Source organism: Catharus ustulatus, chromosome 2 (genome assembly GCF_009819885.2).
Source record: "Catharus ustulatus isolate bCatUst1 chromosome 2, bCatUst1.pri.v2, whole genome shotgun sequence".
In the NCBI taxonomy this organism is placed as follows: Eukaryota; Metazoa; Chordata; class Aves; order Passeriformes; family Turdidae; genus Catharus; species Catharus ustulatus.
Window position 1 is genome coordinate 73,465,776 of NC_046222.1, and position 23,453 is coordinate 73,489,228.

The following is a 23,453-nucleotide window of genomic DNA, read 5'->3' on the forward strand; positions in this document are numbered from 1 at the left end:
CGGAGCCTGAGCCCTGCAGGTAGTCCCTGTCCCCAGCAGACTGCTTTGTGCCTGTCCTGTAACCAGGCAGTTGTCTTAACTCCAAGCTTAGTAGCACTTGTGGGAAGAGTTGAAAAGGCTTTTACTCCTTACAAACACAGGATACATTTAAGTAGGTCAAAGCAAAAGGAGTAGGAGGAGAAATGGCACAGTTTGGATTGGTGACAAACTGGTCACTCCGAAAGCTTGTGAGGATGTGACAACCCTCCAAGACATCCTTCTCATGGCTACTGGGACTTGATGTTAGCAAGAAGGAGGAATAAAGTTCGTATGTCCTGCTAAATCATTTTGGTGGTAGGGAGGTTGGAAAACAGAAAAACTTGAGTATTATTTGAATGGCCGTTAGTGGGTAAAATGACCAGATGAACAGGTCCAAATAGCACAGCGGATTGTGGTATTAAGTAGTCATGATTCAGAATGACTTTTGAGACCTTCTGGGCCCTTCTGGTTTTGAAAACCAGTTTGTGGCATCTGACACTGCAGAGTACACATGAGGTTATGCTGTTGATTTCAAAGCTAGGTATAAGTATGTTCCTGCTCCCCGTCTTGTGTCACTGTACATAACACCTATGAGTAGAAAATAGATTCAATTTTAAAAAAAGCGATCCCATCACATGTTTTTCATCTTTCCTTATATCTGCATGAGTTCTCTGAAATTTATCTTTTAAAATTTTCCTTTTTCTTAAAACAATTTTATTAGTAATATTTATTTTTGATATAGCATGTGAATGTTGTTAATTTTACTTTTTCAAGGTGTGTAAAAATAGGCAAAACAAAGTATTAATACTTCTACTGGGTGAGTAAGAAAATGTAAATTAAATAAATGTAAATGAAATAAGCCTTTAGCTTTATTTTTGCCTACTCTGAGTACTTTGTGATACTGCTTAGAAGACCAGATGTCTTGCAAGCTTGTAAACAATGTGTAGAAAAAGGGATGCCTTGTTCCGTTATTCCAGAAACAGAAAAAAAAATCTGTTATTCCAGAAAAAAAAAATCATGCTTATGCAATCAGGAATGTGATGGTGTAAAAAGAGAAGGGAAAATATGGTAGCTTAAAAGCTTGATATGGGATTACAGTTGTTTTTAGCACTTGATGGTTAAGCGTCTTTTACTACTCTGTCTCTGAAGTCTCATAACTGATAATTTAGCTGCTAATTCAATTGTGTGATGATTAATTGCCATGATCAATTCCTTGAAGAGCACTACAAATTTCATTTTCTTTTGTCTGCTAACTGGAGCAGTTTTTACATCCTCTGTTATTTGTGTGTTGGTCACCCAGTGATGTATATGATGAATATATACCAAAAAGGTGTATTTGTAAAATACAGTCAACAGATATATTTTCTAGAAAACCTTTTAGAGCTCACTTTTACATGCAGAAGACTGTGTTGATCCTCTGATTTGCTACTGAATTTTCACCATTATTTTCCGCTTGTAATAAGTAAAAAAATGATGAACAGATTAAGATGAGATGATTTTTCTCTCTCACAGTAGTGTTCTATTAATAACTGTAAATCTTGTTTTTCCCCCCTCCTCCCTGGCATCTGCAACAGCTAGCCGATGGCGGAACCTCTTCTCTACACCTGTCTCCTTGGCTTTTCCCTATAGTCCTGTTGCAAGACTCACCCCATATACCAATGGCTGTAATAGTCCCAGCTTCTCTAAAACTTCCAGTAAAGCAATACTAACACCTGAACGGACAGGTAATGCTTATGTTTTTATTGATTTACGGTGCTTACAAAAGTGCTTGATTTAATCTAATCCTGCTAGCATTTAACAGCAGTGCTCTCTTTGGATGACTGTATATGAACTCACATCTCAAAGGGAAATTGTTGTTTTGTTGAGTTTTTTTGGCTGTTAACTGCAAGTGTTATGCGGCATGTTACAGGAAAGTGATGCTAGTAAATACCACTAATGATTTACCCAGTAGTACAGCTGTGACTGTCAGCTTCAACACTCCCCAGCTTTGTTGCTCATTTCTGCCCCATGGTGCCCCTTCTTTGTGTCCACAAAAACATACGTACAGCTGTGTAATGAAATTGAAGCAAGAATTTATAATAAGAAGAGCTGGCAGATTCATGCCTGTTTTCACGCTGGTATTGTTGCTAGTGTTCAAGGTTTTTTTAACGTTTTCCACTTTTTCAGGGAACACACAAGTTAGAGGAAAACTTAAAACTTTCTGTGGTCTGTAAATTGTGCAAGTATGTGCATTTTCCTTCACTGCAGGTATCAGGAGTCAGTTTGTATCTGACTTCTCTTAAACTGGAGTGGCGGTAGAGAAAATAATCTTCTGAGGGAGAGGTGTTAACATTTTATTGCTGGCAGGAGCAGGTGTAGGCTGAGGATGAGCTGATAATCAGCGTCACCAATCTGTGTGCAGTGTTGCTTATAATGCATGAAATCACTACAGAAATCCCTGTTTTAAGGGATATGGGCACTGTCGGTGAGAAACAGCTCCAGAGTGCCTGCTGTAGCTGTCTGCATGTGAGTGAAATGTCTTCCCAATTCAGTGGGATGAAGCCTAGTTCCTAAATGAGCTCATGCTGTTTGAGATACCCTCAGGTACCTTGTCTAGCTTCCCTCTGGTGCTTCAAAAGAGCACAGCTGTTACTGCCTCTGCAGGACCTCAGGAACTGCTGTAACTTGCACATTTAAGAAAGCAAGCACATTTACTCCATACAATCCTTCCAAAGCAATCAATCTCCTGCCTGTCCACTTTTGGAGATATTATTAGAAAATAGCAGAATTTAGGATGAATTTTAGGTGGCTGCTTTCAGCAGTGCTAGAGGATGCAGACACATCTGTGATACAAGCACACCTGGTGAGCCATAGTCATAGCAGCTCTTGCCCTGTAGGCTGTAAGTCTCTGGTAGTCCAGAGGATATTAGAAAATAATTTACTGTTTTAGCTGATGGGATTTTTCTTTAAGTTGGACAACAACTATCTCATACAACTAATTGCAAATTAGTTTATATTTACTAACACACACAGGGAAAAAGTAGAATCTGGAGCCTTTTGAAAAGGTGGCTCTGTGGAGGAAACGATGCTTTGCATTATGCTGTTGCATAATGTTCAACCTTAATTGTTACTGTGATTGATTTATATGATAATTATAGGTAGTTTAAAAAAAGAATAGTAAAAATTAGCTAAATGGCTCTGATGCAGTATTTGAGTACTGAGCAGAAGTCAGTGACACATATCCACTTGTTTTTCAAAAACAGGAGTAGGGAGTACCACAGTCCCATAAGAGAGATGCAAATGCAGATGTTGGTTAGACAGCACCAATCTGAGCTATATCAGGAACAGTATTGGGTAAATTATTCATTGTCTGGGCTATGCAATGCTATTTTGGGAGCAAGCCAAGGAATTCATGATCCATTCCTACACTTACTACTTCTCATGAATATCAAAGCTCTTTGCTAATTGTTAATGAATTGAACTGCACTTCTGAAAGTTTTTATGTGCTATTCAGGAAATGTTTTAAGATACTGTAATGTAAAGAGCAGATGATTCTGAATGAAGGTGGCCATATTTGTAGCCTAAAAGTGTATGTTTTCTTACATAGGGTACATTTCTAGGAGTTCCCCTTTGAGTCCACAGTCATCAGTAGACAGTGAACTGAGCACTTCAGAGCTGGAAGATGATTCCATCTCCATGGGCTACAAGCTGCAGGACCTCACTGATGTTCAGATCATGGCTCGTCTACAGGAGGAGAGTAGGTGGCATTTTTTTGGTTTTCCTGACAGTCTGGAGAAAATTTCCCATAATAGTTAAAACTGCTCCAGTCTGGTCTCAGTCAAGTAGATATTTTTTAAACAGTGTTGCTCCTTGAGTGGCAGGTAGAAATACTCTTCACCTGCATGGAAAAGGTGTGCATGTTGTTGGTTTCAGGTTATTCTGAACTGGTACTGGATCTTTCAAAATTTGATGTTTATATTTTTCTGAATATTAATTGAAATAATTTTATTTCTAGAGAGGGAAGATGCTAAGGCATTTTTCTCATGCATGCATTTCATAAGAAAGGTAAAAACAAGCAGGTCTCTTGGCTTTCTTAGCCTCCACTTCAATTTTCATAGTTTTTCAGATGAGTATTGAAATTAAATCCCCCTTAAATACTGAATTGGGGCGTTTAAATTTAATAGCTTGGTTTAAAATTAGTAATTATGCACAAATTCGAACCTAGAGTCTTACACAGATTATAGCTTGGCTTAATAGTAAGGTTTGAAAAATATCTTTATTAATAAATAAAGGGCATTTGACTTTAGAGGTCACTGACACAGTAAGTAGAGTATTTCTCCCACATCCTGTTAGTGCCAAGTGAGATATCAAGGACGAAGTGATGAGATAAACAGCAAGAGAAATTCTCAAATGGGACCTGAATGAAAATGCCAAGTAACAAGTGGTTATATAAAACAAAAACAATAAAATGGGAATAAAAAATTAGAGCCATGATCTGGCTGAAGCCACCACACTGAGCAGGGGGATTGATGACCTGTCAGCAGGAGAACTTGCTGAGTGTCTGGTGGCATGCATCATGTTCAGCAAAGAAATTAGCAAGTGTTCTAATTTTAAAAAGAAAAAAAGTTATGACTGTCAGAGATACAAAGGATTGCATTACTCGAATGACAACTGTGCACATCTCCTTCAGATTGAGGTTTAAAAAATACTTCAGGTACTTAACTCTTTAAGGAATCAGGGCATTGGCAGACTGGAAAGAAAAATGCTGGTTGGTTTTTTTCTTCAAATCAGTGTCAGATGCAATTGATTGTATCTCATCCTTGTAGTAGCAGCTGGTGGAGAATGTTTGAGCACGTGACAGTTGTTGACCACTTAATCCCGTGGAAAGTGGCAGTTCTATACATGCATGCAGGCAGGCACGCTCTCTTCACAGCCACAAATAGAAACTCCCCCTCGAGGAGGGGGAGAGGAAGCATATTAAGAAGTTTCCATCATGAAACAAAGATATCTGTTAAAAATGAGGGCTTCTTGTAAGTCAAGGGAGGTTGTTATCAGCAGCTACTGTCAGAGTTACTTGGCTCCTGGAAGAGCAGTGTTTTTTCTTTGGTTGCTGTGTGTCTGGAAAAAGGAGGGCTGTGCAAGGGATGTGAATGTTTCTCTCTCACTTGATCTGTGGCAAACAGGTTCTTACAGGGTAGTGCTTATAATGAGATGGTTTTCAAAACCTGGCATTCTGAGAAGAGGTTGGTAGTACTGTGTACCTGTGTAAAATACAGTTGTGTTACCACTAAGCCTTGTCCGCAAGACTGTCAGGAACTAATTCTTGTTATGGGAGGTTGGAGAGCCAGAAGATTTAGGTGGGTTGTAAGTTTAAGAAATGTCATTGTAAACATTTTTGTTGCATTAATACAGAAGTTCAATAGCAACAGCTTGGAAAACTCTGAGTGTAATTACTCTAATTAAGAGTATTGAGAAGTTAAAAACTTAGTACTCATGTAGTCTTTATTGGCAGAGAAATAGGTGTCTCCTGAGAGTGGTTCATGTTAAGAAAGGCATCTAAGACATCTTTTGGAGACTCCTGTATTCTTTTTTAGTATTTTATTAGTAAAGATTTTGAAAGAAAGAATTCAAGTTTAGATGTCTGAAAGGTAAATCAGATGAATCCTACATCAGATCTTCACCCTGATTACATTTGAAATTCAATTCTTACTGTAAAATTCTGTTTACTTACCCACATAGTTTTCAAGATTGAAGTGCATATTAAGAGTTCATAACTTAGCAGAAGCTGAATCATCCTCCTCTTGGAATTTACAGGCCTTAGGCAAGATTATGCTTCAACTTCAGCATCTGTGTCAAGGCACACTTCCAGTGTTTCTCTGCATGCGGGGAAAAAAGGGACATGCAGTGACCAGGAATATGATCGCTATAGTCTTGAGGATGAGGAGGAGTTTGACCACCTTCCACCTCCGCAGCCACGTCTGACTCGCTGCTCCCCCTTCCAAAGAGGGATTCCTCACTCACAGACTTTCTCCAGTATCCGGGACTGCAGGAGGAGCCCCACTTCCCCACAATTCCCTACAAATACTTATCAGCAGCCCTTCTTCTCTCCTCAAGCCCAAACTCCAGAGCAGCAACCAAATAGGATTAATGGAGGTGGGTTGCATGCTTTTCTGAGAAGTACTCTTTTCTCTGCCAAATGCCAGTGCCATTTTAAAGATGAATTGTAAATAAATTGTGACAAATAATTTAAGCCTGTGTAACTGATTAAGGGTTGTTATTTTTAAGAAGTTTTCTACAAAATGTATTCTGTGACCTGGTCATGAAAGTTGTTGCTTTAGTCTGTTTTAAAATGCTGCAAAGATGACCACAAGTGAAGAAAGAAACAAGAAGTAAAGAAGGGCATGTTTTAGCAGGCTAATGGTTAGAAGAACCTCTGACACTTTCAAGCTTGATGAACACATGTCCATTGTAGATGCAGTAAAATACAGATCCATGTTTTCAGATTTTAATTTTCTTTCTTATTACTGAGTTTACAGTTAATGTAGCTGTACTGTGATGAGAGCTTATGGCACCTTGCTTCTGTTCCAGATTTGATCGGGCTGATTATTAAAGCAGTTGGAGATAATGTCACTTCCAAACTATCCTGAGATATTGCTGCTTTTTGGCACTGCATTTGAGATATATTCCAGAGTCTGGAAGATTTTTCTCTCAGTGCTTACTCATGATTTAAATTTCCCTCCATTTTTGCTGTTAACGTCTTTCCTTATTATAATCACAGTTTTCTTCTTTCTGCTACATTTTACTTTCCTATACCTTCAATCTTTTCCCCAAGTTAATTCTAAACAGTCCATTTCCAGCCAGGGTCTTCTTTGTAACTTGACAAAGAAGGTTACATGTTACAGCTCACCCTTGGGCAAGAAAATAAATGTGGTGTTCAAAACAACGTATAGTTGCTATTTATGGTGCTACAGGTATGCATGTTGCTTTTCTGACTAACAAGACACGACAGGTTGGTGCCCAAACCACTTCTATTCAAAGTAAGCCATGACATGGAAGTATAATTGTCAAGTGGCAATATAGAAGGAGAGGTGATGTTAACAGAAGGTAGAGCAGCGTGGGTGTCTGTTGGTACAGCATTTGTACCATATTAATGTTACTTCTCTTGTCAGGGAGGCGCAGGAGTGGGACAGCAGTGCTGGGCTTGCAGAAATTTTGGGAGTTAGAAAGGAAGGCTTTGGGGCAATTTTGTTCAGCAGTAAGAGAATGATGTGTTGCTGTGATGTTTTTATGTGGCTCTCAAATGTGTTTTGAATGATTTTTTCATGTTCCATGTAAGTGGAACTTAGGCATTGGATTTTCTGCACTAAAAACATTAGACTCCTAGTTTATTAACTGAGAAGTGTATAAATGTAAAAGACCACCAGTTTTATCACCTGACTTTCTTCTCAACAACTTTGAGGTATTGGATAATGTGTTTGGCATAACCCAAAAGTTGGACACATTACTTCAGTTACTGTTTGCAGGAATGACAAACAGGACTATAATAGCACCACTGTCTTTAGAAGGATTTTACCTCCTCAACTTCTACACCTTCAGCCTCTAACACATACAGCTCTGACCCACTTAAGTGTCAAACACTGATGGTGAGAAACATTTTACTTTCACTGTGTTTTTTTGGCAGACAAGGAGATAAGGAGTCAAGTGTTGACTATACTGAGTATTTCTTTGTAGTATTACGACATCTTCTCATCAGCACTTAACACCTTGGCAAACTGAATCTTTAGTTTCTGCCTTCAATATATGTGGAAAGTATGATCCATAATTAATAATTAAGTCACACATACCACATACTGTACTGCTCTTGGCCATTCCAAATCTTTATTACTTTGTCTTCCCCCAAAGAGATCACTTATGTTCTTGTATGTGCCATCAAGGGACTGGCTTTATTTGGGCATTTACAGAGCTTTTCATAAAAGAAGAATAAGCAGTAAGTAATTATTGAATTTTGACACTCAGTCTGAGGTAAAAACCCCAGTATTTAGCTTTGGCACAATATTTTTCCTAAATTAGTCTAAATATTTAGTTTAATTACAATTTTTTGCCTTTAGACAAATAGTTTCAGGGATGCTGCCCTACTTGTTTTTGGTTATGTTTGTTTGGCATGGTCCTCTAGCTGAGGTACTTTACCTGCCTGTGAAAAAGATGGTGAAAGTGTGATAAACCTGGAAAACTTTAATAATTCTTTTAGGAGTGTAATACTGGTTGCCTGATGACAAGCACCTACATTTAAATGCTGAGATGTGGGTGCCCACCCGTGTATGAAGGACCTAATTCAGTTGCCTGGGTAGAGCTACATGAGGTACTTTGATGCACCCTGGCTTCACCATCACCCTGTGTCAGTGCTGTTTAGATTCCATAAACAACCTGGGATCTGTCATGTCATGGGGTACCTTCACATAGGCACTGACTTGTGCACCAAGTGTCTGGTCTCTCACTATAGCCAGAGGTCTGTTTGTTCTCCGTCCACTGGGTTGCACTGTGGGTCGCAGAGAAATGGTTTGCAGTTTCTGGTGATCTTTTCCTTTTCTGGGGGTGAGAATGGTCTCTCAGATGTTTTTCAGCTGTGTTTGAAGCTATATTTTTGAGCTTTACATTGTTCTTGTCAATATATTGTAGCAAAGCACTGCTTCTGCTGTAATATTGACATTCTTCCCTGTTTTAAATTGATGTAGATCTATTTGAAGAGAAAATTACATACTTCTGGGTCACACCACACCATGTAACCCCCACTCTTAGGCCCAGATTCTTTATCTCTCCTTATGCCTCGTGTCTGAGGGAATGGTGCCAGTCATTTACTGCCAGGCCCCAACAGCTTGTACTGGAAGGCTTCTGGTAAATGCTAGCATAAAGTGGCAGGTGTGTGCCAATCTTAATATGTTTAGATGTGAAATATGTTGCAACTGGGGCCACTTCCAGCATGAGCTGTAGGCGTACTTGTTACCTTTTAAACAGCATTTTCACAGCCACTGTCTCAGAGGGTGTGTGTTATCTTTGCTTTCTAATAGGTTTTATTGCCAGTTCTGGCAAAAGTAGAGTAATAGATTAGCTTTGTGTTAAATCTGTTTGGTTTTGTTTTCCTTGTTTAATTATGCCCTCTTCCTAAATCAGCTGAATTTTTTGTGATGATGAGTTACATCAGAAAAATTCTATTTGCAAACTTCCTAAGGAATTCTGATTTTCAGGGGTTTTGTAATTGGTTGTAGGTCAGAAATAGATAATTTAAAGAAAATCTGAGACAGGATGTGAACAGCTTTTAAGTATCTGTTTTAATTAGCTGAAGTGAGTTTGTCTAGTTCATGTGTGTTGTATACTTAAATAAAGCTTTTAATATGTTCGAAGTGGAAAGATCTATGCTTGTCTCTCTCCCCTTAGTCTAATTTGAAGAAAATACTGATTAGCAACTTAAAACATTGCTAACTATTAATATCAAGAATGCTTAATAATTTTCATACAAGAAATACCACCGAAACTCATAAAACCAAGCCGGTTCTGCTTTATGTTGTCCATAAACAGTTTTGTTAGTTTGATGCAAAGAGTACCTGCTTTCACTTCAACTTTTTAAAAATATATTTTATTTCTGTTTAGTAATTTTATTAATTTTTAATAGCTGTTAGTATTTTTGCCCTTTATACTTCTGATTCTCTGAAATCGGAGGTAATGGTTAGCTATAGTGCTGCAAACACAAAATCCAGGATAGACAAGCTACTGAAAGTGGGATTGCTTTTCTTGTGTTCAGGCCCACTTCCCATCTCTTGAGATCAGCTTGCTCACAACCTTTTATCCTGGCATCACCTACTTAATGTGTATTTTTAACTGTCATTCTTAAGATATGTGAAAATTGGATACTTTGTATTTTGAAGAAATTATTCCAGGTAAAGAGGGAGTTTATTGTAATACTGTAAGAAGGAGTGGATGAAAAATACATGGTTCATGGAGTAATCATACATTCAATCTGGTTAATTTTAATGTATATTTTATATTACCTTTTCACGTTGCTTTTTAAGTTTTTAGTTTGGTGTATACCTTCATAAACAGGCCACAGATACCATTCACTTGAAAAACTTTGCTTTTATTTTCCAGAACTTAGTAGTTATGGGTAACTTTCTTGCCTGCACTTAAAAAACATTATGTACATCATTGACAGTTGCCTCATTTTGGAAGCTGCATCTGTGGTTTCTGTTTGTTGCTTGGGTTTTTCAAGCAAACTCCAGGCAGACATAGAAGAGCAGCAGTACGTTGTGTTTGGATATGGGTTCACCTATGAAGTGTTTTCTGTTCACAGCCTCTCTTTCTCGGTCAGAAAGGAAAAATTTTCTCTAGGAAATTGTTGCAGACTTTATTACAGAAAAGGAGTAAAAAAATAATCTTACTTTGCTGCCTTGGGATTATATTGAGGACCGTGATCAGTGGGAGAACTCATGGACATCTAGTGGAAAAATCTTTAATTGGCTCTATCTGTGGCAGGAGACATGTGCATGTAAAGCCAGGATGAGATGAAGTAATAATTCTGAGTAAAACATAGGTATTGACGTTATTGAGAAAGGCATCATTCACTTAACTGAAGGACTTAAATTATTCTGTATTTGTGTTTTTACACACTGATATCTCTGTTTTATCAGCTTGTGATTCCACAGACCATTAAAATGACCCTGGTGTATATGGGATGCCATAAATATTTTAAATGTGACAAATATAACACAGAAACCCAAGTCTTCAGAAATGAGGAAGAGAAATTACAGTAATTTCATGACTATAAGGCGCACTGGACTATAAGGTGCACTTCCCAGTGTTGGCAAATTTCTGAATTTTTGCCCATATATAAGGCGCACCGGACTATATGGTGCACTTTTTTTTTTTTACAGCGAGGATCCGCCCCCAGCTCCCCCTGTGCAGTTGCTGACCAAGGCCCCATCTCCACCCGGCAGCCCCGGCCCCGCGACCCCGCCTCCACCCGGCAGGCCCAGCCCCGCAACCCCGCAGGCACACGGCAGCCCCGGCCCTGCCTCCACCCAGCAACCCCGGCCCCACGGGCACCCAGCAGCCGCGGCCCCATGGCCCCGCCTCCACCTGGCAGCCGCATCCCTGCCAGCTCCCCCTGCAGCTCACAGCTCACACTTCTGGGTTGGCAAATTTCCAAATTTTGTCCATATATAAGGCGCACCGGACTATAAGGTACACTTCTGGGTTCGGACCAAAATTTTAGTCAAAAGGGTGCGCCTTATAGTCATGAAATTACTGTAATCCTATAAAGTGAAGTTGTGATAGAGTCTATAAGTTAGTTAAGGATTTCAGTACACACTCTGAATGTTTACATAATATAGAATGTAATCTCTAAAATCGAGAAACATGAGTTTTTTCCTTATGGTTTTACCTTGATCTGTTTGTGCATACAATACAGATAAAGCAGAATTTAATTTGCAGGATTTGTGTGAAAGATTTAAATATGTTTGAGAAACTGCTCACCTAGCTCAAACAGTGATAACAGATTTCTCTGAGACACTAATAATTCTGATTCATTGTATCACACTTCTGCGCTTTTGGTGAGGTTTGGGAGTTCTTTTGTTCAAATAAAGCATTGACAACGCTTGCAGAGAATAAACTGTGAAGGAATAAACGTGTTTTAAGAGGCTTCACTGTAGAGTCAACTTAAGTCCTCCTTGCAAGGAGAACCTCATTGGATGAGGCATTTTGGCTGACAGAAGATGATACTGACCAAGGACTGCTACAGGAGTTCCCATCTGACAACCCATCAAGAGTGCACCCCTTCTGTCTGGGACAGCTTTACTCCTAGGACAAGGTCTGTTTGCGTGCTACATGAATTAATCTTTAGCCAGTGATAGTATTAGGTCAGGCAATGGAAAAAAAAAGGAGCAGTGGAACGGGGACAGCCACCAGCGGTGTATGGATCAGAAGACAGAAAGCACGTGCTGCCTGTGCTGGTGTCCTGCCAGAAAGAAGCTGGGCCACTGATCCAAGCTGACTTCAGAGAAGAAATAGCATCAGGGGAAGAACTTCCTGGCAGAAAATCAGAACCGAAGCAGCTGGGTGAGAAGCAAGCTGTTGTCTTCACTGTAATTCTGTGGAATGTTTGACAAAGAAGGAACACTTTTTCCTGCTTTTTGACCTGTTTCTAGCAGTAGTGAATATGATCTGTGCTGTGGGGTGGCTTTTTTGTGTACATTTTCAGTTAGAAATAGGATCCTGTATTTCACAATTCCCAGCTTTTCTTATGCTGTAGAGGCAGTGGGCAAATTCATCATGTATGCCACATATGGGGCAAATTGTAAATGTGCAGTAGACAATTCTACTGCAGATACGTGGAAGGACAATGTATACTACCTAAAGGAAGCTCACGAAATGACAAGCATGTGTGTATATGCATGAATTATTCTTAGAAGGTGGTAAGAGCTGACTATCAACTCCCCTTGCATGACCTATTCTTGAATTTTCTTCACACATACAAATACCTCAACAGTACAGTGTAGGTCATGATATTTTATCTCCAAGAAGGCTGGGAAAGGCAAAGATACACCTGTGACGTTTTATATGGCTGCATTCTACTTAAACATGTATTTTTTTCAGCCTGAATTATAGTTGATTCAGCAGTAGGTCACAGTAATAACTATGGATGCTGTTGGAGATCCACTCCAGTCGTTGACTGATGACCACCTTGCCAAATAGATCATGGCACCAAGTGCCACATCCAGTCACTTCTTGAACAGGTGTAGGTCCTTTGAAGTCCCTTACTAGTGTTACTCTTCACTTCTTCCTAACAAAACAAATTGCAAGCAACTGGTGATTTTTTTAGGTTTGCCACCGAACCAGATTAGTGCAGAAGAGGTAGCAGAAACTGTAGCAAATTCCAATGTTCATCACAACTGGACTGTTCGAGCAAATTAATTCTCAGCTAAGAATACATCTCTACTCCTCCTCTCTGTTAATTTTCTCATCAGTCTTAGGAGAGCAAAGAGATCTGGAAAGGAAAGCAGCTTGGAAAAATATTTTTCTTTTCTTCTCACGTATTTCCAGCAAATTCATACCTAGTCGCATCTCAGTGGCCTAAAATAAAATTAAAATTGCATGATACCCACCTTCTGTTTCCCTGTATTAAGCTCACAAGAGCCATCGTTTCATTTACAAACAAAACGTCTGTAAGACTATTTCCACTGTTCTTAGGAGGGAAGCAGATGACAGAATAAACTTCAAGAAGGAGATGAAAGAGGATGCATCATTCAAGAAGATGAAAGCTGCAAAATGCCATCAAGGCGAATGTTTCTAGGTTTTCCCCAAACACAAAACTGACCCACTATTTTCATTGCTTTTCAGGGCCATTTATCTCAGCAGACACAAGGACCCAGCAAAGAAGTAACGCAGCTGCTTGATGGATGAGAATTTGCAGGTCTAGCAGGAATCTGCTACCTGAGGAATGAATGAATCAGCAGCAGAGCAAACTGCAGGAACAAGAAGGGACTAATGAACAGGAGGCAAAAGATGTGGCCACCCAAGACATGGAGGAAATCCAAGCTAATTCTGTACCTATTTTTCTGCAGTTGCAGCTGCGTTTACTGGACAAGTTCAAGGCACATATAATGCCTGGGGTGGCTGATGCAGTCCCTGAGTGGAAGAGCATGTAGAGTCCAAAGAATTACAACATGATACTTAGAAAGCTATTTTATGCAGTGCCGTCTTCCCTACTGCCATCTTGCTGCTCAAACCATTTTTTGTCAAGCTCTGTAATGTTGAATTAGGATTTCAGTACCTAGGACTTTGAAAGGGTAGGCTAGGATTCCAGAATTAACTGTAGCTACAGGCATCCCATATTTTTGGCACTATTGCCCAAGGATTGCATCATAGGGTGACAGTTCCCTCTTCAGTTTGCAAATTTCTTGAATATTTTAGAAATAAATACATACAGTAGCTGTATGAGTGCTATTGTTTGCATCCCCAGGACAGTTTTTGAAGCCTAAGGCTGTTTCATCTTTGTTACATCACTGATATTAATACTTACTACCTGACTGCACCACAGTGGTAATCCCCTTGCTGTACCATTGTTCATTGCTATAGTTTCGGTCTGCCACTGCCAGTAATTAGTCACTGAAACACGTTTCTGACTCTTTTGGTGAAAGATGGTCTGTGCAGTAGTTCTTTATTAGGATTTGACTGTTTCCAAGGATAGAAACCTTACATTTCCTTTTCCTACTGGAAATACAGCCATTCTGTAACACAGGTTGTTGGAGTTATGTAGGCATGACATATATTGAAGTTACTGTCAGTGACTCCTAATAACTTGTATAGATAGAACTGTACTGTCATGTCTTATTACTTTTCACTTGTTAGCAGCTTTAAGGATTAGAGGAGCTAATGATGGTGCTAAATAGGTTGTATATTTATGTGTACTGATCAACAGAGATTTCTAAATAAATCTGCAGTTTCTGTGAACTGAACTTGCCCTGTATGAGCCAGGAGGTCGACCCATACCAGCAGTTCCAAGCAGTGTACCGTGTGTTCCAATGCATGAGACCAAAGCATCAGTCTGGAAATCTCTGTGTGGGAGAGAGCAATTGTAGCTGCTGTTACAAGACAAGCACACTCCTTTGCTTTCCACACTGCTTTCTGTTGCAGTGTAAGAACCTGCCAGCTGATGGAACCTGTGTCAGGAGCAGGAGCTGGTGAGCTCTGTGCTGGCCATGCTATGAGGGATGATGTAGCCACCTTGGCAGGGCACTACGGTTGTGCTTCTGTACGTGGCCAAGTGGCAAACCTTGGTGATGTCATCAATGACAATTTAATAAATGCCCACTCTTTTCCCCCAGCAGTGCTTTACTGAAGTCTGCCATGTCACAGGACCAAGTCCTTCAGTCTTTGCCTTTTTCCCAGTCCCTTCTGATTGTACAAAACCGAGTTATCTCCCTTTGACCTGACGGCAGATGAGACTGAAAGAGTTTTCCCATAGATTACCTCATGGTGTTGTGGTTGGAAAGCTACCTTGAGATATCAGGAAGGTTTCAGTTTCTCTCTTCAAATGAACTGGTGTGAGTGGGATTGAAGACATCTTCTTAGACACTTGCCTTAGCTGTTGTACCTGCCCCAAAAACATTTGGGGTATTTGCAGCTTTCTTTTTGTGAAAAGCCCTATAAAAAAGCCTACTCTGAGAATGCCTACCAATTCAGGTACCACAAGTGAGGCAGAAGGGAGAAACACCAGATTTGAAAATTCTTGTATCAACCCAGGGCTCCAGGCAACTGAACAGCATCAAGACTGCAGTTTTTGCATGTGGCTGCGTGCAGAAACTTATCATGCTAACAAGATTAGGTTCTGAATGGAGTTCTTTAGCGTCTTACTGGCACCTGAAAGCAAGGCTTCAGTCACTTATGATGGGTTTCTCACCTGTCTTCAGACATCCATGGAGTAAATAGCTGTGTCTGACTGGCGGTGCACACTTGCTTTTGTATTCACTGCAAAGAAACAGGCGCATTTAGGGCATGGTTCACCTGACCTACTTTACACATCTCTGGGAAACTCATCATTATTTATTGTTTTAATCCTTGCAGTTCCACAAATGTACTGCCTTTTGGTATCTTTAAAATTACTTATGAATGGTCATGCTGTTACAATAATAGTCATAATGGTTCAATTTGAAGGCTGTCAATAACATATTCATATTCTTTTTGTTGAAATAGTTTGTTATAATTCTGATTTTCTACAGAAATGACCCTGAGGCTGCTTGTGTTTGTTGGAAATTCTGTCCTGACTGTGGATGTTGTCTTCTTTTGCTCCAGACAAACTCCGCAGAAGCATGCCTAACCTCGCTCGGATGCCAAGCACCCCCACCATTAGCAGTACTGCTGGCTTTGCTGGTTCTCCTGTCACTGTGAGGAATAGTCAGAGCTTTGACTCCAATTTGCATGGAGCCAGTAATGGGATTTCAAGGATGCAGTCGTGTAGTAAGTACCTGTGTTCTTCAGCTGAGCACAAGGGATTGATAAAGTACAATAAACGTCCTGGTCACTGATCCTTTCTTCTATGAAAAATTAAAAGCAAAATATTCTTTTGCACCAGATTTTAATATCCCTCAGGATTTTCAAAGTTCATGTTTTGGAAAGCAAATTCTGCCAGTCTTGTTATTTAAAGTTCCTTCACTTTTTTTTTCTTTGCCCATTTATCTTGTGCCAGTATTGAAACTGAAATAATAGTAATAGTAATGATAAATGGTAATATTGTAGAAACACCAAAAATGCAATTAATTCATGTAATCTCACATTTTTTAGTTTTGATACTACAATTGAAAACTACTTTTCTTGGTAATCTATACAATGCTGGTTGTACAGTACACTGTATAAATATTATCTTAAAATACATACCTCTCTCCTACTGAAGTTGAGCCACTTTCTTCTGAGGAGCTGCAGTAAACAGAGGTTTATATTCTCAAGTATAATATACTTGTTAAGTGTTAAAAATTGCTCTGTAATTGGTTATATCCTTATGAGGGGATGAAGGGAGTATTGATCTAGTAGATGAATTATTAGTGTAGAATGTAAGCAAGATGGATTGAGATCCAAACTCATCTTTTCTAGCACAGTGGTTGAGGTTCTCAAGTGGAAATGAGAGAAGTGGATTTTAATGGACTGGAAGAAGTAAAGAGGAAAAATAAATGTGAAGAAGGGATTTAACTCATGCTCTCAGTTTCCTGTGAAATTTTGGAGGGAGAAGTTTGCAAAAAATTTTCCTGTGGGTGTTTTCTTTCAAATCTGAGCAGAAGTTACGAATGTCTTCAAAACAAATTGCTTCTGTTCTGGAAAATATTCTTGACCAGTGGGTTATTTGGTTTTTTTGTTGCTTGAATATGGGAACAGAAATAGTTCAGGTTCCCACATGGATTTTCATCGTCGTGTGTTGAGAGTTTAATTTTGTTTATTATTTTAGAAATACATATTTCTTTGTGTGTTCATGGTCTTATATGTGTGTGTATAAAATTCAATTTTTCTGAAATATTTTAAAAAAATATTTATAGTAAGTGGCTGTACTGGAGTATTTCAGGAGCTATGATATGAAAAGAGTTCCTTAACAGTATATTGACAGTATAGTTTAATCGAATCACTCCCCTGCAATTATTCCTGTGCCTTTAAATGGTTTAAAGATGTCCTTTTTGCAAAGTCTTGAAAAAGGATTTCTCTAAATGCAGTGTCTTAATTTATATGCTTCAGGCTGTTGACAGTTTCCTTTTGGTATGTGGACTCAGAAAGTGATGCCTGCCAAATGTACACCAGAGGGCAGGATTGGGTAGAAAATCTATATATAAAGCTTCTGGAGCTCAGAATGAGAATGATAGTTTACGTATCATCAGCTGTGGAATATGCTGTTATGTTCAGGACCTTTTTATTGTTTTTCTGCATAAATCTTAAACTTCTGTGATGCTTCATTATGCTTTAATGCAATCTTGCTTGATCAAGATGTGGTTGTTGCAAGCCACCTCACAAAAATCAGTGTCACTTAACAGTGACAAATTTATAGCTTCAGCAGTTTCTCCTGTTTATAGCCCTGCATGCGTAGGTGGATTTAGTGTGCTTGTATGGCTAATTTAATCTCTTTGAGGGGAGAAATAAGGATGAATATGGACTGAGATTTTTTTTCAGGATGGGGATGGAACAGGATATTTTAGTTCAGTGCAATGTTATTAGATATAGTATTGGATTCAAGAGGTTTTTAAGCAGTTTGTCATCAGCAAGTAAATGTATAATGTTGTGTTTATCCTTATTCAGATCTTTCTAGAAATTAGCATTACTATCTGCTCTTTTTTGTTGCATACTGACCTTGTTGCTTCGTTTTCTACCATTCTTCATAGTTCCATCACCAGGACAACTTCAACACCGAGTTCACAGTGTGGGACATTTTCCAGTGTCTGTCAGACAGCCTCTCAAAGCCACTGCCTATGTAAGCCCAACTGTACAAGGGAGCAGTAATAGTAGCAGTATTCCAGTGTCCAGCAACTCGCAGCTGTATTCCAACACTGGGATCCCAATGCCAAACAAGACTGCTGGTCAAGGCATCGTAGGGCGCAGTGCTCTTCCAAGACCATCGCTGACCGTCAATGGGAGTGGCATTCCCAGAAGTAAAATTGCACAGCCAGTTCGAAGGTGAGAATTAAACAGGCCTCAGTCTCTGTGTGGATGTCTTAGGCTTAAATTGTGGACTTTTTTTACCTCCTGAATTTGGAGCATAAGCTTCTGTCTCCCAGTGCTGAGTCACTGAATGGGTGAAGATTGTTTACCAGAAATAGTGATGGAAAATGCATGCCAGTAGCCCCTAGTAAATTCTGATCATGGGTAGTGTGTAATCACACATAAAAAGGAATGGATTGCCACCTGTCAGTAAGAAATCCAAACAAACACAAACCTCATCTAATTAACTGATGTGGCTTACCTTCTCCCAGACTTGTGCCTACTGCTATTTTGTTGTCACAGCATGAGCTAATCTTGGAGTGCTCACATAGAGAGAGCTGTATTCCTGTTGTTGTAATTGGCAGTAGTCTGTAAAAATGCAAGTTGTATCACTACAGCATTGTGAAGAAGGAAATATCCTATATAGTACAGTCTTGGATTGAAACAGCATCTTTCCAATTCCAGCTGGGAGACACCAGGCACACAGGGAATCCTGGAATATCAGTTAGTTGCAATAAGCTGTACTGCTAAGCAAATGCAAAGTTTTGCATGCAAAAAAAATGAGAAAGAGAAATTCATCCTCAGATTATTTTTAGGTCAAGCAATAAAATAGGCTTGATGAAAGAGATTATGTTTTAATCACCTTATGATAGGTGGGAGTTAAACTCTTAGCTGTGTGTTCTGTAACTAATAGGAATTAAGTCTTCTCTAGGAAAAACTTCTCTCAACTTGTGTTAACTCCTCCAACTATTTCTTCCCTTTGCAAACATCCCTGCTCTTGTGAGGGCCTCATTTTCTATTGTATGAACTGTCACTGTTTAGCTGTCATCATTTTTGTACTTTTCACTACATACTGGCTAGATCCAGAATAAGTTCAGTTCACATTCTGTCTTTGGTTGGGGATTACACTGATGTGACTGACAACAGATTTTGACCAACTGCAGTGAAACTTTGATAAAGAGCGGTCAGGTTTCTTCTTTGATGAAGACTGTACCATGAGATTTCTATTATAACCTTCTTTGCTCTCAGCTGGAAACTCTCTCAGACTTCTTTATAGTTGAGGGTTTTCTTTCTTTTTCACTTTTTCCTTTCCTCTACTTCATGTTCTTCTGCAGTGCTCTTAAATCTTTCATAGCAACATGTGAAGAAACCTTTCTGGATCGTTAAGACCAGTCCCTTGCTATTTTGTAACTTCTCATACAACAGACAATATTAAAGAAAAACACTCTCTCAGTGGGAGAGTGAGACACTCTACTCTCAACACTTTTTATTAGAAGCTGATTCAAATCAGTAAAAAAGCTATTTATAGTCCAGGAAGTCTGGGCTCCTGTCTCCTTTCCTTCAAATGTGCCTTAGCAGCATCCTGTGTTGCCATGGAGCCAAACCAGTGATTGTTGAAGATGGATGGTCTGCACTGTGGCAATGAGGAGTTCATAGGACTCAAAGAGCACAGGTAGGCTGGAGCTCAGCCTACAGTTATTTGACACCCTCATCAAATTTATTGATTCATTTGGAAAAATAACAGCGGTTCCAGTTCATGAAGACTTTTCTTGGGAGGAATTCAGTTGTCAGTTTTTTTCACTGTGGTGTTTTCTAATTAATGCTTTTTTCTGATTATCAGTTTAAGAGTCCAGCTTCTTTCAAGCTTAAGTAGTGTTTGTAGTCATAATTTGATTAAAAATAGAACAGGTCTTTTGTTTAAATAAATCAGATGTTCAGGGAAAAGTGCACACTCAGAGCAAATCTGTCTGCCTACTTTTGGCCAGATTGTTAAGTAGCCAAGTTACTGGTATTTTAGATACTTAAAATGGGTTCTTAGATGCATTATATTGGGGTTGCATTAGGGAACTTCAGTATTTACTGCCTAGAATAAATCACTGGTGAGAGGATGCTTTTAATAATTTATAATATAAAATTGTGATAGCTGAGATAAATAACTTGGCTAAATATTAACTGGTTTTCTCCTTACCATCAGAGATTCAAGTAGTGTAAAGAAATTGTGATAATGTAATCCATCTCTGCTTATCCTCACAAGTCAGACAGCACCTTTTTTTTTTTGCTCCTGTTGAGTGGATCCGCACAGCTCTCAGCCCTCTCCAACTGCAATCTTGGGGCTTCTTGCAGACCTGACCTTCCATTTCTCTGTGTTTTGACCTTATGCAGTGTGAAGGGCAGTGGGGGTAGCTGCCCTCAGGCAGGGTGAGCAGGGAGCTGAGTGGGACAGCTGGGCTGCCCTGCAGTGCCCAGCCTAGAGCAGCGTTAATGGTGATTAGGGTCAGCCAGTGCTCCCAGTTTCCAGGCAAGGTCGCAGTGATGAGACAGGTTCAAAGTAAAGCTAGAAGTCAATCAGCAGCTCAGGGTCTAGATCATGCCAGACACCAGGCACAAGTGTGGCAGGAATGTAAGCATACCTGTGAAACCAGGGCTTGTTTATTCTTGCTGCCTTGTAATGGAGCCAGTTGCTGCTATCCAGCTGGTAATGGTAAAATAGAAATGCACTACAGCCCCTCCGAGACTCTGTTGTCTCAAACAACATGATGTCATACTGACAGCTTGTGCTTGTTTGAAATGGTTTTCATTGCTGGCATGTTTTTCTGTCAGTGCACTTTAGCAAAGATTCACCTCTGGATACGTAGCAGTAGTCTTAAAATTATTTTAAAGTTAGATAGTTAGATAGTTATTGGGTTTTTTTCCTCTCTGTGGTTTGGGGTTTTTTTTAAGATTATTAAACATACTTTCTTCTTTTTTCTCTGGAAACGAAAGCAGCAGTTGCAGAAAACAGCAGAGGCAGATTATGTTCTTAGTCTCAAGTAACTGGATTTGTATCAAAGAGAAATAATGCTGCACTGAAGTGGAGCTGCGCAAAAACTACTTCTACCTAAGTGCAGTGTTTTTACTACTAAAAAAGCATTTGCAGCAGAGAGTTGAAGCTGCTCTGATGACTACGTGCTTTACAAGATACCTCTGCCTTTTTACAACAAAAAGTATTTGAAAGGGAGAGGAGGCATCAGTAATTTATAACAAAAGCAGAGTACTGTGAAAACAAGGCTTAAGGTCTGCTTTTATATGAAATAGTTTCACAAAATTGAAACACATTTTCTCAGCAAGTTGGTGTGTGACAAAATTAGGGTTGTGGTGAATCAGATACAGAGCCTGCTGTGGTACCAGTGGGTTGGCAGTTAAGTCAGATGTTGTTTTTCCTTTTCTTAGTTTTACTTGAAATAGTTTTCTCAGTAGTACGTGGAGGGTTTGGAAGATGGTCAGGAAGTGTTTTAGAAGTTATCATTGATGTGTGAGAGATGCAGTCCAGGTGTGAGAGTGGGGACCCAGGGGATAGTGAGTTCCCATCAGGAGTTGCAGTGCTGGAACTGGTGGCTCTGGAAACACATTGTCATATGTCTTGTGGCAGATAAAATAGGGTCTGGAGCAGAATTCTTCAGCCGATAAAATTCTTCGCTGCTTGCACAGTATTTTTATAAAACTGCTGATTTTTCATGAGCATGCTGAACACAATAGCTTTTTGGAAAGTGTTTCCCATTAGAGCTCTGCTGCCCATAGTGACAAAAATGTGTTTTTACCATCTTTAGCTCTGAGAACCCAAATCTTGCCATTTTGAGGCATCTCATTCATGATTACAATTACTCACTCAATTCCTTCTTACATATCTTTCATGCTCTTCTCATTGGAAGTGGCCTTAATTTCATCATAGGTCTTTATATGTGCACTAATATGTTGTCAGAAATATACCAGAGGGATGTCTCTAAGCAAGCCTCAAAGCCATTTTCACTGCAGAAGTAAATGGTGTCTTTTACCTTGATCTTCCACAGGAAGTACAATCTAATTTTTCTTTTTTTTTCCCCTATCATTTGGTTAATACAGTTTTCTTCAGCCTCCAAAGGCACTGTCATCACTGAGCACGATACGGGATGGGAACTGGAGAGATGGCTGCTATTGATGAAGGATGCCCCTCAGCACTGGAAAACACACAACGCGGATTTCATTACCCAGCTGGCTGGGTAACAATGATTTGGAAGAGGAGGGTCATACAGTATTACTTTCCCCAGGATCTTAATCTGTAACCATCTACAATGCCATGTCATTTTTACAAAATGAACATCTTATCAAATACTAGATATTGCACTTAATCCGTTACCTGAACAGCTGCGTTGTTATCGGACTAACAATGGCAGTGTTGGCATTTGGAACTGAAGAAGTATTATCTGTGTGCAAAATACAAGAATATTTCCTTGGAACGAACTAGGAGATTCTGCTTTTGGGCAGCTTTGCCATACTGAAGTTCTGAGATAATTTATTCAGTGTAAAGGCATCACACATTTTATTTTGAATTTCGGGGTACTTATGTATGTGCTTGAATTTTTTTCTAGTGTTTTCAGTACATTTTATTTTGTATACTTAAGTTCATTTAAACTTGCCTGAACCTTGAACTACAGAGAGATAATTTAATTTTTTCTGTGCCATAAATGATATTTTTGGGGTAATGTACTTTTTTAGCACTAGGAACATATCTTACAAAATCTTACCATTGGCAATACAAAGCAGTATATTTATGTTGCAGAAGCACAAAAAAAAAGGTAGCATTCACTGGAAATTGCCAACCAGCTGGGTCAGCATGGTTTTGTTGGTCTATCACCATTTGTTGAATTGTTAATTTATTGTCATAGTGTTTTGTATTTAAAATGGCAGCATAAATCAAATTGCACTTACAAAGGTACAGTGATATCTAAAACTACTGTTGATTTTCAGTACTTTATTACAAAGAATAAAATTGTAATGTTTTATTAACAGTTGCTTATGGAAAATGAGTTTTAATGCGAATAAATCTTTTTGATAGATCTTTTACAAAATCCAATTGCACTAATCAATGCTTTCTTATAATGGCATATAACTTAATATTTGATTACAACTGTGTATACTGCTGTTTTGGAATGTTTCAGGAAATAAAGAATCTATTTCAGCAATAATGCTCTTCTTCAGTGTGCAATGTAAACATCATGAGAATTTAGCTACTCACATCTACTTTGCTCCTGAAGTTTTTGCTTAGCTTCTATAAAGATTATGCTGGATTTTTGCAAGTAGTAACTGAGGGACCCCAAAAAAATTTTTTTTTACATTGTGTTAGGAAGCCATGGTATGCCTAGAAGACAAATATGTATTATTTTCAAATCAATCTTAACTATGCTCTTAAGAGACTTTTTCGGTTCAATGTTTGGAGCGTG

At 39.1% G+C, this 23,453-nt stretch overlaps 1 protein-coding gene across 3 annotated transcripts in view; it reads left to right on the top strand.

The window, feature by feature from the left end:
- The window catches only part of SLAIN1 (SLAIN motif family member 1), a 50,195-nt gene extending 26,997 nt beyond the window's left edge, over positions 1–23,198 (top strand). The window contains exons 3-8 of one of the 3 annotated variants that reach the window (XM_033051570.2): positions 1,593–1,742; positions 3,605–3,754; positions 5,812–6,150; positions 15,838–16,002; positions 17,901–18,192; positions 22,096–23,198. In XM_033051570.2, the coding sequence (XP_032907461.2) occupies positions 1,593–1,742; positions 3,605–3,754; positions 5,812–6,150; positions 15,838–16,002; positions 17,901–18,192; positions 22,096–22,171 (1,172 nt within the window). In that variant the 3' untranslated portion in view covers positions 22,172–23,198. The remainder of the gene's footprint in view (positions 1–1,592; positions 1,743–3,604; positions 3,755–5,811; positions 6,151–15,837; positions 16,003–17,900; positions 18,193–22,095) is intronic. The other 2 variants (XM_042778990.1, XM_033051571.1) reach the window with 2 other exon arrangements.
- Positions 23,199–23,453: the final 255 nt, after the last annotated feature.